This window comes from Chionomys nivalis, chromosome 4, assembly GCF_950005125.1.
Source record: "Chionomys nivalis chromosome 4, mChiNiv1.1, whole genome shotgun sequence".
Taxonomy (NCBI): domain Eukaryota; kingdom Metazoa; phylum Chordata; class Mammalia; order Rodentia; family Cricetidae; genus Chionomys; species Chionomys nivalis.
Genome location: NC_080089.1, coordinates 22,781,682 through 22,797,064, shown reverse-complemented (window position 1 = coordinate 22,797,064; position 15,383 = coordinate 22,781,682). Strand labels below are relative to the sequence as shown.

General features: G+C 44.6%; 1 protein-coding gene across 2 annotated transcripts in view; it reads right to left on the bottom strand.

Moving 5' to 3' along the window:
- The window catches only part of Bmper (BMP binding endothelial regulator), a 254,315-nt gene that overhangs the window by 237,317 nt on the left and 1,615 nt on the right, over positions 1–15,383 (bottom strand). For both annotated transcript variants that reach the window (XM_057767220.1, XM_057767219.1), the window contains exon 2: positions 15,053–15,138. In XM_057767220.1, coding sequence (XP_057623203.1) covers positions 15,053–15,138 — 86 coding nt within the window. The remainder of the gene's footprint in view (positions 1–15,052; positions 15,139–15,383) is intronic.

Sequence of the window (15,383 nt, the reverse complement as noted above, 5' to 3'; positions counted from 1 at the left end):
CAACTTGGGACTCATTCTAGAAGCCAGCGAGAGGCAGAGCTGAGGAGAAGCTGAACTAGGGATATGTTGCAATTTTGAGATCAGTTCTCCTCTACCCTTTCAACATAATCTTCCCCTCCCACATTCTGGAAGGCTGGTAAAGTTTCTCCAGACCTTTCTTTTTGCTAGGCTAAATTATACCAGCACACTGTCATTAGTGAACAATGTGTCCCCAGGCCCTACCTGGCCTCTTGACTCTTTCCTGAGTTAGCCCATTAGCTCCACCCAGCCGTTTCTCTTTACCCCCTCAGTAGTGAGTGCTGGCTCTTCCCGGATTGTCCATGGCCAAGGTCAGTGAGCTTCACACAGCACACTCTGTCCTCACCAGTGTCCCAGCGCCATGTTGTCAACAAGAAGAACATATACCATCTCTGATGCCTTGTGTACCTTTCAGTTTTCTGGCTACAACTAAGAACTAGAATTGAGACTTGGAAAAAAAATACATTAAAATTAGGGGAGTGGTGATGTGGAAAGGCTGAGCTAATAGCAGAGAAAGGAAAGAGCACAGAGAAGACAACTAATGATGGAGATGACAAAGGGGGGGACGCTAAAGCGATAGAATGTCAGAGTATTTTAAAGTTTTCCAAATTATCATTAAATTTACTAGTAAACATCATTGATATCGCCAGAATTTAAGTGACAGTGACTTGCATCCGAACCAGTCAGTCAGCTTGATTCCACACTCAACCTGAGCAAAGCAAAGAGAGTGTAGACAGGAGGAAGAAAGGAAAGGGAGCGAGAAAAAGAGCAAAAAATTGCCCAGGTAGCTCTCAAGTCAATAAGGTCTTTGCTGCATCCAGAAAGAACTGTCAGTAGAAGGTAGTGGCCTCTGTGACTGCTCCGAGGGTGTCTGGGGTGTGGTATGGAGGGTCTCTAACCTGTGCCTCACCTGGCTCTCTACCCCTTGGGACTTGTCTCTCAGACTTCCAGGTCCGGCCTGATCCCAGCAGACAGTCATAAAACCCTGGGTGTTTGATCAAGTTGCTACATCTAGCTTCCTCATGCTGAAGAAGCAACAAACAGACTGCACATCAGCTTCATCATGCAGCTGCTGACCATCATGGAGAGACCACAGGAAACAGAGCATCCCCGTGGGAACCCGGCACATGAAAAGGCTGGCGTCGGCCCAGTGGGCCAGTCTGTCCCACCCAAAGGCGCCAGGGAGGGTTCTACCTAACTGACCCAGGAGACTGCTAAAGACACACTCCCCAATGAATCAGTTTGGTGGCCCCCTCTCACTGAGCCCCTGGGCATCTACTCAGCCCTTGTGGTTGGGAAAGCCTTCCAGTGGAGTCTGTTCAGGATGGGGACAGGATTTCAGCACTTGAGCCAGACTCCCAGATTTTGATGGCTGCAGTGTGATTTGCTTTCGTTTGCACTAGTGACCTGAACTCTGAGGTCAGTTTGTAGAGAAATCCTGATCTAGATCACAAGGTGGCTTTGAAGAAAATTCAGTTCAGACCTTCCCCGGATTGCAAACTCTGTGTTGACTCTCAAAGTTTCGAATTCGCAAGGCCATTATTCTTCAGGCTTCGGGGCTCATGGGAAATAGATGCTATTCTTATCCTGGCCGAGCGTGTTATCCAGCAAAGGAGACAATTAGCTACAACTCACAACTGCAGAGGAAGCCGGAGAGAGTTCTGACAAAAGCTTTCTGCATCCAGGCTTTGGAGAACAAGTGGTTAATTCCAAGTGCAAAACCAGAGGTTTGATGGAGACGATATGAAAAAGAGAATGAATTCTTCAATAACAATAACAATTAACATACAAGATAAATGTGGGGAAAGCCTTGCAGAAGTGATGAGATATAATTAATAGGCTATTAAGAAGCTATTCAATAGTAGCAGTCTCGATCGTACCTGAACGACTTAAATATGAACATAAAAGCTTCTGTTTACATTTACATCTTTTCCTTCCTATTAAGCTCCCGCTAGAAAGAATGTTGTTTTAATTAGCCCCTACATTAAAAAACACGAGGCGTGCTTATTCGAACGACATACTCTTTGGTGTCCTGAGTAAGGGATGGCAAGTGTTTTTTAAGCAGTCCTCAGTGATGCCCATGCACATTAAAATGAAAGAGGCCCCGCTGCTAGGGCCAAGTGGGAGAACTGAGCACTGAAGGCATCGTTCTCACCGTGGACTTGCGAATGGCCTACAACCATGAGGGAAGATGAGGAGTCAAAACCGGAGTGTGTGAGAAAAAAGGAGCAAGAGTTACCAGCGACCAGAACACGGTCAACTATCTCTGGTGTTCAAAATACGTTTCTCAGGGCCCCAAAATACATAAATAATTACTGGTCCCATAATACACTCTCACTTTCATTCTATCCACTTGAATAAGGGCTTGTAAACTAAAATATTACACTAACTGCACCTGTACACACATACATAAATACAGAACATCTTATCAGGCAAAGAGGCATAGTTCGTTCTAGATAATTAAATATGACAGCCAGACTTGGCATCTCTGACTTGTACGTTAATCAACTTTCAAAGAACTCAAAAACAATAAAAGATACCTAGGTTCAAAACTTTCTCCAACATAATTTAATCCTTTCTGTTCGTGTAAAAACTGTTTCTTCAATCTTGCAGAGCCTTGGGGCATTATTAACATAAATGTTCAATAAATATGCAGCGAGTTCAATGGGCAGCCATCGATCATCCTCCTGTTACAGTCTTGCAATGCAATTCCCATATGCCCTGCAGAGGCTGGAGCATGTATTGTTACCACAGAGCTGAGAACACTTCCGCCTGGCCCTCCCCACTGCCCTGCAGCCCTCAGATGGGGCTGGAGGATGTAGGGAGCATAAATTTGAAGCAGGAGGTTCAGAGACCGAGCTTACCGTATCACGGACTGAGAAATAGTTTATTGCGTCTTCACATTTGTTTTTAGTTTATGAACCTGGTCAAAATTCAATCTAAACTCAAGCACACTGTCAGAATAAATATCTACATTGAAAAAAATCCCAGGCTTGGAGCCGGAGGTGACGTCGTGGCTAGGAACACCGAGTACTCTTGTAGAGGACCAGAGGTCCCCCTAGGGCAGCATGCAGCCACCTGCAACCCAGCCCCAGTGGCATCAGATACCCCTGGCCTGTGAAAACATATGCACTCGCATGCACCATTCTACACACACACACACGATTAAAAGAATAAAAATAAATTCTTTTTCCTAATGCTAAAAGATCTTCAATATATATATTAGGTTGAATGAAATTGCTGTTTGTATCAGACAATATGAGACAAATATCAAAAATCTCATCACAGCAAGATTTGGGAGCTCTGCATTTCTAGACTGAACAAATGAGAACCCAAATATAATTTTTTAAATATGTCTTTGCTCATGAAATAGGGGGATGACACTTTTTAAAAAATAAATCCCAAATATTATTCTGTGCCTAAGGAGGAAAAGGAATCAACACACAGTTGGTCCACTAGATGTACAAAACCCCAGCAGAGGAGAGGGACTGACCCTCTGAAGCAGCCCCAGACAAAGGAGCGGCACAAGGAAGACAAGGCTTGCTCCGTTTCTGCCAGCCAGCAGTCTCCCATAGATTAGGATCTTGCCTGAATCACCACCATAAGCTCACACTAGTGCACACCTATGTGCTAACGGGGCTACCAGGATCACTGTTTCACATGGACCCGGAAACAGGAAATAGCCAGGACTCAAACTTGAGAGGCCCAATTCCCCACAAGGACATAAACTCAGCCCACAGCAGATCCCAACTGCTCTGATATAGCAGCTCCCAAGTAGAAGAGCATCTGCCCAATCTTCCATGTCTCCTCATTCACAAAAGCAGTGTCCCTTGAGACCACACTGCACTGCTTCCGTGAATGACTCCATGCTTCTGGTTTACACTAGGAACGCAGAGAGGAAGAGAGACCACGTGGGCTGGGCTCAGCAGCCTTGAGGGCAGTGGTTCTTGACCTTTGAGTCGCATCCCCCTTAGGAGACACATATCAGATACCCTACATATCAAATATTTGTGTTACAATTCCTAACAGTAGCAACATTACAGTTATGATGAGGCAATGAAATAACTTTATGGTTGGGGTCACCACAGCATGAGGAACTGTACTAAAGGGTCACAGCATTAGGAAATTGAGAACCACTGCTCTAGGGAAAAAGAGGACGATAGAGGCAGTGGGCTGTAGCAGGGGCAGAAGCTTTGAGCCCCAGCCAGGTTGCTGGTCTACATCATAAACCAAGAGAGACTGAGTTTCATATCTCAGTACAAAGGGCAGTTAATTTGGAAAATAAAACAGAAGTAAATGTCCTAGCATCATTCACCAAGATGCTTTACAGAACAAACATGGGGAAGAATGAAGACGTCAGGAAGGGTTTTATTAGGTCAAAATGTTAATTCTGTAATTCACAGTTTAAACCCCAAAGGAACCCCGGAAAGCGGGCTTCAAAAGCTTTTTTAAAAATAGTCCAGGGCTGGAGAGATGGCTCAGCGGTTAAGAGCATTGCCTGCTCTTCCTTCCAAAGGTCCTGAGTTCAATTCCCAGCAACCACATGGTGGCTCAAAACCATCTGTAATGAGATCTGGTGCCCTCTTCTGGCCTGCAGGCATACACACAAACAGAATATTGTATACATAATAAATAAACAAACAAACAAACAAAGTCCAGATAAAGATGCTAGTGACCTCTCATTGAGGCTCAAAGAAATGGAGGAGCAGCTTTGGGTCTTCTGGTTTCTGTGACGCCTTTGCACGGTTCAGATGGTTTCTCCTGGAAACAGCCTCCTGTGGTCACCCTCAGCACCCAAAAGCCAGCAACTGGATCAGAGGGGCCAAGTGATGACCACTGGACCTAATTACAATGCCCACATGTATAGCAGTTACAGAAAACCATCTTGCCAAATCTACTTATTTGACCAAGAATACAAGAGCTGTTTTGGAAATGAGTGCTTGTATAGGTTAGAACGTAATGTTAGCAATAACCCTGAGCTCCTGTGGGTTAGAATGTGACAGTCACCACAGTCCTGAGCTCCTGGGAGTTAGAATGTGACGGTCACCACAGTCCCGAGCTCCTGTATTACTCTCTGCACTAAGCAGCCCCAGAGGAATGTCACTCATGTTGCAGGACCCCTCCAGAGGCATATCATGGTAATTCCATCAAAGCAATGCATTTGGGAGACACGTTATGGCCAGTAAAGGTGACACCCACTCACTCTCTCATTTTTTCTGATTATGTTACCTACAAAAAACTTTAAATTGCCATTTGTTTTACAGATCTGTGAAATTCTTATTTCAAAGACCTGGGTTAGTCCCACCCATCACCTAACATTCAAAAAAAAAAAAAAAAACTTAACAGCTCATTACACTCTTGGACATGTACATACAATAAGGCCTTTGTCCTTCAAAGAAAAACATAATTTTCAACAGAGTCAGCTTCCAGAAGCCAAGGGAACTGACATCCAAAAGCTAATATAAACACCAAGGCCTGTGTCAGGATTTCAAAGTTAGCGTCACTGATGGAGCTGGAGGTGACTGGGCTTCGAGGCCAGTCACTGGACTGGGGGCATTTTCCCTGTGACTTTTGGGAGTGGAAGAAACTCCCTGGCCCGCAGCTCCTGCCTTGTCGGCAACCACTCTGCTCCTGACAGGCAGGATATGCCTCCAGAAGGGATCACTCCTTTCATCACAGAGCAGACGCTGCCTGCCTACGAGCGTCTATGTTTTCAAACGCAGCTCCGTTTGCTTGGGGGTGGAGGGGAGATGTGTTGTTCTAATGATTATTTAGGATGTTGTTAATAGAGGAGGGTGACCTTTTGTGACAAGCTTTCAGGGAGAGTCATGTTTTGGAACGTGGAGTTCCATTCTGGGGAGAGCCATCCCAAGTGTTAACCTAAACTATAAACAGGAAACTCCAGCCCGACTCCCACTCGAGCCTCAAGGTCGTGGACCTCTCCATGACGCTATAGGGCAGTCGGAAAGATCATGACAAGTTCTTAGACTTCAGAACCTCATCCCTTAAGGCAGGAATCTACCCCAGTTCTGCATACAGGCAACACACACCATGGAGGAAAGAAAGGGGGTGCTCTCAGACGGGGAACAAGGCCAACACAGCATGTGCGTGTTGGGACCACGTGTTCAGATTCAGTAGAGTTCATCTGATCTGTCCTCTGTGTAGAAGAAGACTGTACGCTACTGGGGTACACAGTCAACAGGACCAATTCGCACTCCGTTCAAGGCCTGCTCAGTGCTGAACTTTACTTTCTGCCTCCTTCCTGCCTCTTCTAGATGCAGTGGCAAATACCACCAGAGGACAACTGGGTCTCACTGAACACACCACGATTATTAGCTGTGTGAACCTAGACGCAGACTGAACAAGTGAGCACTTCAGAATGATAAACCAAACAAACCACCTTGTCAACCTCCAGATATGCTGGGACTTTCTGCCTGTGTACAAAAAGGACAAAAGTTACCTTCCTTCAAGACACATCGTCTACCCTGAGCAACTTCAGAAGAAAGGCATTTCCCAGGCATTGACAACCAATTGCATTAGCAGCCCAAGCACTTCTTAGGAGGATCCCAGACTGTGGTTCCACACACTCCCACAATCCAGGTGTAGGGACTTTATATGTTTTAGCTCACACTATGTTGTGTAAAAAGATGAGGTTGTCAAGATACAGAACTTACCTAAAGTCACACAAGCATTGATGACTAGACTTTTGAACTATATTATGATTCCTAAGGCATGTACTTAAAAAAAATTGAGCCAAAACCTTGTTTATGGCATAATACAGTTGAGTCTCCACATCCATGGGGTATAAGTAATCGAGATATAATTTGAAGCATACAGGAGGCTGTGCATAGGCAAACACTCTTCAACTTTATGTAAGGGGCATAAGCTTCCGGGACACTGTGGAGACATCACTTAAAAAAAAATCTTTGCCTTTAGTAAGAATCCCTTGACACTGATGACAAAGGCCTTTCACAGACACCATCTCGTTTAGCTATTCATCCCCTCGGTGAGTACCCACTGCCACCAACTGAAATGAGACCCATGCAGCCTCAGTGACTCGCCCAGGACCCACACAAAGGTTCAGAGAGATGATAAATGACAGATAACTACCAGCTGACCCGGGTAAAACTTGAGCCCACACCCTCCAGCACAAAAGCACCCTCCAATGCTGTCTATCACGGGCAAAACTGGGAATTAAAATTTTTGTAAGAAAAGAACGTATTTTTACTTGAAGATTTAGATTTTAAGATATAAAATCATATCATAATATTTTTAAAGCTCCATTAACAGTTTAATAGAGCAAACTTGAATGTTTCTAATAGTGAGTTTTAATATTACCCAGACTCTTTTACAGTGTTGTTCTTATGCCTAAGAAAAGAACTATGCCTCCGTGTGGCCTGAGCCATTCTGCATTTAGCCATAAAAACCTTCCAAAGCCATGCGCAGAAGGTATATTACTTCTGCCCATGAAATGAGGCTTGTTTGGGTACCTTTGAAACTTTCCTGTGGTATCTGTGTATTCACTTTTGGTGAGATCTTTTAAAATCAAAGTTGGAAAATTTTGTGATCTTTGCATTAATTTTTCAAAATCCTTATGGCAATCTTAGCTTTGGATTATTGACAGCAGGGTTCCAAGCCAACCCCATGTGTGATCAATTCAACCTCATGAGCAAATGCGCCACAGTCCACAGGCAGGTGAGGCCCATCCCTGGCTGCAGACAGTCCAGGGTGATGGTGACAAGCTTCCTGCTTTGCGATTTCCCTTACATTGTCAGTGTGATTTTCTTCAGCATCCCATGACCCTGGTCACTGTCTTCCCAAACACTTTCGCTTTGTCCCCTGCCTTCCATCTTCTCTTCCTGCCGCCATATAACCTGTTTCACTGGGGTCCCCTTACACATTTTTCTGTCAAGATTGACCCTCCTGGTTATCATTGCAGATTCAGGTTTTTAAAATCTCCATTCAAAGCCCAAGTATATGTCCCTAATGTTTATTTCTATAAGGACTCCTCATCTCTCCCCAGATCAACATGCACATTTTAAGAGCCTGCAGGGCATTTTCAAAAAACGCTTCTTTCCAGTAGACTTGCCAGTGTGTTAGCACACCAATGAAACCGGGTTGGAGAGATGGCTCAGTGGTTAGGAGTACTTGCTATTCTTCCAGTGGTCCAGAGTTCAATTCCCAGCACACACATGATGGCTCACATCTGGCTGCTATTTCAGCTTCAAGAGATTCAGCGCTTCCAGCCTCTCATGACACCTGTGCTTGTGCCTATAGCTATGGTAAACCATTTGCTCAGTGAGCGGCACCGTGACGTAGAAAACTGTGTCTCTGTAAGTGGAAGGAGGGGCTGGCGCTCCACAAAGGGTGTTCTAAGAGCAAACCATTTCTCCTCCTAGCAGCAGTGCCTGTGTGACAGTGACAGCCTCCACGTCATTCACCCTGCACCGTACTCCCTTGGCTACCTTATTCTCCAAACACTGACTTACTGCTTCGTTCCTTGCCCACTACACACTGCGCTGCAGGATGCTCGCTGCCACCTGACCACACCACAGGTCTGCAGTCTGCTTTCCAAACTCCGGCCTCTCCACTCTAAACATCTGCCCACAAGGACTCCTACAGGCATTTAAATAGCACATCGTATTGTTTCATGTAGCTTGCAAGAATGTTAAACGGCCCCTTCTGACCCCAATCACACGCAAGGGACTTTTTCCTTATTATGACGTTCAAGGGCTCCCAAGCTGGTTCCTTTAGAGCTCTTACCTCCCGTTCCATCAGAGCCACAGGAACCTTGGACTAGCTCCCTACACAACCCAATCACGCTTGCCTCTTGCAATGCTTTGCTTAGACTGTGTTACCAGCCCCTGCCTCCACCAAGCTCTCACCACTGTGACGCAATTCTGCCTCTAACCTAAGTGAGTTGGAGTCTGTCGTGAAGTTTTTTCTGTCATTCTTGTAAACCTTTTTTATTTTGTTGTTTCCTCTTTATGTTTTTATTGTTTTCTGTTTATGATTTTATTGTACCAGGTACTGAACTTAGAACCCATCCTAAGCATACACTCTAACACTGACCTATAGACTCCAAACTCTTAAAAAAATTGCTTTTCAATTTGAAGATCTCCTATCACTAAATCATCCATGTTAACTTATGATCCTCCTGCCTCAACCTTCCAAGTAGTTAGAATCATAGGCCTAGCAGAACAGGCCCAGCTTATAAACCCTTTTTATGCATCTCTGTTTCTGCCCCACCAGGCTGTGGATTAAAATCTGTCCCATTGGGCTTGGTCTCCTTAAGGTCTCTTCAAGCAGCACAGTGACTTAAATAAACATGGATCAGGCTAGAAACTAATAAGAAAAATGGAAGCAGAGAGAGGTACAGAATGAAGGAAAAAAAGCACCATGTGACTGAATTTATAGCCTGCTCCTCCTAACGCCTTAAGCAATGTTCCATAAAATTAGAACTAGGAATCAACAGGTCTCCAAACACACGCCCAGGTCACTTGATGATCTGCACTAAGTCCATTGAGCACACCTGGTCCCCACACACAAGCGGCTACCACACCAGCTTGTTTTCATGGCAAAGGCTTCGGTCTACCACACTCCACACAGAGTGCCACAGAGACGGTGGGAAACGCTGAGACCCTCTACTTAACCAACGGATGTTTATTAACTGCTTTTATTTTTCCTGGCCCCTGGCTGCCTGGCTCCCTGCTGTCTTGTGTTCTCCCAGCCTCACGCAGTGTGGTAGGAGGCCCACACTGTCCTCAGCATCATTCTCTTAACTTAAAACATGGACTACTATTGATGCCCAAGGTAAAGGCAGGGCTGCGTCAGAGGGGACTAGGGGAGAGGAGCAGCAAAGGCTGGGGCACTGAGGTCTGGAGCTGGGTCGAGACTGCCACAAAGTGGGCCAGGAAAATCCCCATGATGCCAGACCACTAGGCAGTTTTTCCAGAAGTACGGGGCACCACAGCTCAGCCCTATCTCTGCCAATGAAAGTACAAGTGGAGGGGACCCCACAGGCATGGAGACGTAAATGCCCTACAAGAAAGGAGGCCCCACTCCCATGGAAAGTTTTTCTTGATATTTAATAGAGAGCAAGGGGAAAGCTCACAAAAGGGCCCACAGAACACTGGACCAATAAGGAGCAGTCATGGCCAGCTCAAGTAGGAGGGACATAAACCTCCCTAATCTTTACTGATGTAATGGAGCTGGTTCCCAGAGAAGAGTGGATATGATCACCCCTGGGTCTCTTCTGCATTGACAATTTTTTTTTTTGTATTCTGTTCTGACAACCCTCTATAGACTATTTCATCTGAGGAAATAATAATTTAACGGATAACACCAACATAGTAATAGCAGTAAGAAAAACAATCATCTCAGGGGACTTCCTTCTGTCTAAGTCCTAAGCTAAACAGACATTCTCTCTTCCACAGCACTGAATTCTCATGGCAACCCCACAGGCTAGACACTGACATCCATCCCACTTTCCACATGAGGAAACTGGCTTAGGGAGGAGACAGGACCAGCTGCCTTTGCCACCCTTTAGATGGGATACTAGGCTTCTGGAATTCCTACTAAACCCCTTCCCCAAAACGACAGGATGCCAACCAAAAGCTGCATCTGTCCTTGAAAGGGGCTCCAAACCCAAGACCGGTTTGTGCTATCAGCTCAAAATCCATTCTGTGAGCCACCATGTGGTTGCTGGGAATTGAACTCAGGACCCCTGGAAGACGGCTAAGCCATCTCTCCAGCCCTCAAAATTCCATTCTGAATCCTCCTACAAAGAGCCCTGAGCTGATCGGGTGGAGTTGTTGCCCAGAAAGTTTCCAGAGGTGACCAACCAGCAGAAGCGGACTACAGAAGTTGACAGTAAATTGACTTCACAGCCCAGTTCTGCCTTCAAAGCCTGTGTGGTCCCAGGTTTGCTCTGCTCCTCTGGGCCTAGAGACCTATGGAGGAGGAACTGTCTCAGAGCAGGCATTTGTGAATTTGCCAGCGCCACTGTCTAAGTAACCTTTCCTCAAAAACGTTCAAAGTGGTCAGCCAACATTACCTAAAAACAACCATATAAATATAAACAAATAAATTGGATCACTTCTGAAATGATATGAGCCATTTTTGAAAAAAAAAAAATGGCACAGATCTACATGTACACATTGCAAGCCCCATGTCCCGGACTCAACAAGTTACGGTATCGTCGAGCGCATGCACACACAGGAATCTATGCGTGCTGCAGCTAAGGGCCTAATATGAGTTCTGATGATCTCTGCCATGCTCCAGGAAGTTAGAATGTGAACTATGGAAATCCTGAGAATTTTGTAGAGCTGAAAGCCCAAAGGCAGAGGCAGTTGAGACACGGAGATGCTGGAGCTGCTCCTTGGACGATAGAGGATTTTGGTGATTACGAAAGTGGAAGAGGAGCGGACAAGGTCGGCTCTGTTAAGCTGTTCAGTCAGCTCCAAGATAGGTGGGGCCTGCTTCTTGTAACAGGGAATTCACATGGCTTTTTATGAGCGAGGGCCCATTTCTGCATTGCACCTCTGGATTTAAAAGAGGAAATTTCAACCTCAGGAATAATGTTTTTTGCTGAACAAAATGTACGCCAAACTAAGCTCTGACTTCTGGTTTTCAGTGTCCCAGACTCCAAAGTTATCTCAGGTTTCTAGTCCTGGGCGGAACTCACTGGCTCCCACCACTTCCTCAGCGGCAGTGAGGTGGGCAAAGACCCAGAAGCATGGACACCCCTCCTCCTGTACTCGGTGGGTTTGGAGATGGCCGCGGAGCAGAGAGCTGCAGCAGGGTCATGGATCTGAATGTGACTGTCCCCCAGGAGCAGGACTTTGGGACAGGCACCCGTGTGTTGTCCTGGGCATTATTAGAAAACTAACTCTAGAGGGGAGGGTGGGGATCATGGAAACGAAACAGTGTGGAGCTCACCCATCCCGTTAAAGATCACAAGGTGACAAGGTGCGAAAGCCCTGCTTTGTTTTTCACTGAACAAGGAAAGCACGCGTTTCTCTGGGGTACACTGCCTGCCTGGATCCCTGGGGCCTGGACCAGGGTCCCGCGTCTCACCTCTGCCTTGGAATTCAGGAACTGAAGACAGCACCCACCCATTTGTGAAAGAGATTCCGCTGTCACCTAACAAACAGCTTATTCCTGGACCACTAGCAGTTCTGGCCGGATGCTCTGGCCTCTGTGACTGATAAATCGGGGTGAAATTGTTCGCTTCTGCAATGTCCTCGTCCCCAGAGTGTCCACAGAAATGTGTTCATTCTATCTCTGAGCTACTCCGAACCTTAAAAAATTCAATCAGACTGTGTAGATTCTCTGGAGTTTTTCAGGCTCTGACACTGTAATTACACTCAGGACTCTGGGCCACGGACTTCCACCAACTGTAACTTCCTTCATCTTTTTTTAAGCATATATTGAAGGGTAGTTTTTTTCATACATGTTATGAAACAAGATATGAGCTTACACCCAGCCTTAACTACTTTATTCCAAAATAGCTGGACCAACCCAAACTAAATATTCCTACGTCTCTCATCCAGAATTGAGTTAAACTATCACATATCTTCCAATATTCATACGCAAGCCTCACTCAGGACCAAGACTCCCTGCAGGTCAGCTGAAATCGGAAAGAGATTTTTTTTCCTCTCATGTGGTGTGACTAACTGCTCACTTAGCTCCGGATGGCTCAAAAGAACAAAACAAAATCATTCAAGGAAGGCCTGGCGGAAAAGAAATTTCAACAGGTCCTCTCCTTCCTCCAGCTTCTCATTCGTTAGCTTAACAACTAGCCCATTTCTCCTAGTTCTATGTGTATGTTCCAGAGACAGACAGCCATGACCCTGCGTGTCAGCTCGGTCATTTTGATAAATAAAATACTGAATACTGTGCAGATAAAATATGACCTTCACAAGCTACTTAATTTCATAAAGCTCAGCCTCCTCGTCTTCAAAACGAGCAGAATCCTCTCAAAAGAATTTTATGGGGTTCGAGTTAAATAATACAAGCTGCTTCGCAAACTGTCTGGCAAATAAATAAGGTTTTGGAAATGTTGCTTGCACATACTACCAGTTTACTAAATATATCTCTTTTCCAACCTAAGTTCAAAAATACCAAGCAGCCTCCTGACCATGCAGCAAGAAATCTATGGGTGTAGCAGAGCCCCTGTAAATTTACAAGAGTGGATGCAGAGAGACATGCTCACCGCCTACTCTTCCTAAGTCATCACAGATGCATGAGAAGCAATAACACTGAGAACGTGGGCTCATCCTTCGACATCCCTGCCAAGGTCATGGTCAGCTATCACTGGGCATAGCAGCTAAGGAAGGCACTTGAAGGAATAATGGGTGAGACCTACCGCCAGGAGCATAAGGAAAAAACTGAGACTTGTCCTCTATAGATGACTCTCCATGTTTTTTCTGTTGTTCAGAACTTGGCTGATACTTTTATAAAGCACACAGCAAATAACTTTGGTATCAATTTTCATATTACTAAGTCTCCACATTGAAAGAAAGGCACCGTCTATCATGGGGAGAGAACTACTAGGAAAGGAAAATGCCTTGTGGGGGATGTTTCATTATATTATGTGATAATAGTTTGCAAAATTCAAAATGTGTATTTAGGCTTCACGAATTGTAATATCACCAAAAAGAAAGGTAATAGGTTCACATGTAGAGCTCTCAGCATATTTAAATATTACTTAGGATAATCTCTTCTAAAATGTTGAGAAGAAAATAAAATCATTTATTCACATTCTACAAATAAATGAAAAAGGAAGACTATATTCACATGCCACACGTGTGAATCTATAGCTAAGTCATAGTCTAAACTCGGAACTTAATTTCAGGGTGTTCTTTAGTTAAGATGGTTAACACGGTAGCTCATCAATACAGAAGAGCACCTTTCATTAGGCTGCAATTCTCATTGGCTCAGCCAATGAGAAGCGTGTTTACTTGTTTCTGTTGATTTCTTCAGTCCAGAGCCTGATATTCATTTGATGCAAGCACAAACTCATTCATCATTTCTAAACATGGACCTCATCTCTTTTCACAAAGAGTCTGGGTCCTCTCGACATCCATAGCGTGGCTTTTGTCTGAAGAGAGTTGGTTACTCTCGAGTTCCCTACCGCTGATTGGGATAACAAGCTAGCATCCAGGCATCACTGTAGGAATCTGCTCTTAAATGCCTTAAGGTATTCCCAACAGGGGTTGAAGATGTGCAGTTTTAACTGAGTTTTACCAAAAGTGAATGGCATGTAAAGCACTCTTCAGTGAAAAGAAAAGATCTTCTCTGTAGATCTATATGTGTCTCAGAAAGTCTTTCCGGTGTAGCTCAATCACCTCCAAGTGGCTGTTTATCAGAATTATCAGGAGTTTAAGCTAAAATAACTCGAAACAAATGATCCATTTGAATCTACTTGCCACTGCCAGTAGCAACTAAGCAGTTGACAGCCCAGTGTCACTCCTGATTAAGAATAGGTTCTTCTTCCTGACCTGTGCTTCCAAGTCAGAAAAGAAGCCTGTATGCCAGAGCTTCAATCACAGCAGGCGCAAGAGATCAATACAAGATTACACCTTGTCTTAGGTCTGTCCTTTGTGGCAGTCACCTCACTCCCTCTCCCATATCTTATCCTTGACCACTGTACCGAAATGCTATCTCAGCAATCCTCTGCTGAGCTCACTGGATAGAACCAGTGCAGAAAGCTGAGGGGTAGTGATATCTATGACTTCATTGTAGTGGCAGGCATTCCAAACTGTAGCTTTCCTAAAACAACGTTATACAAAGTCCACCTTGACTTGTACTTGTACAACAGCGATGTCCAAGATAAGGATTCTCAGCCTACTGAGGCAGAAATTGCCAAAATTTAAAAAAAAAAAAGGAAATTTAACTAGATTCAATGCACAAGTGATGTGCAATTTGGTAATGATCAAAACCAGTGTGAAGACAGTTACTCTGTCATGTTTAGCAGATGTACTTGCCAGAGACAGCAGTTAAGTTCTCTTTCCCTGACCTGTACACTTACCAAGCACACACACATAATGCAAGGATTGTCTGTGATGAACGGGATCTGGAGGACCTCCCCTTCATTTTCACATTTTGCAACAGACCCTGAAATGAAGATGAAAGTATTTTTAAATTTAAATTTTGATTAATGGAATTATTGCAAAAATCTTACCTTTTATGCTAGTCATCTGAAATGTATAATGTTTTAAGTAATCAAGCTCACCACAAACAAATCTTGTCAAATCTATTTTAAATAATTCTTATGGTTTTCTTTGAGTCACTACAGTATATAGATAGGTTTTCTGTTTTCGGTTGGTCTGAGCACATATTTAATAACGCTAGTGCTCTGG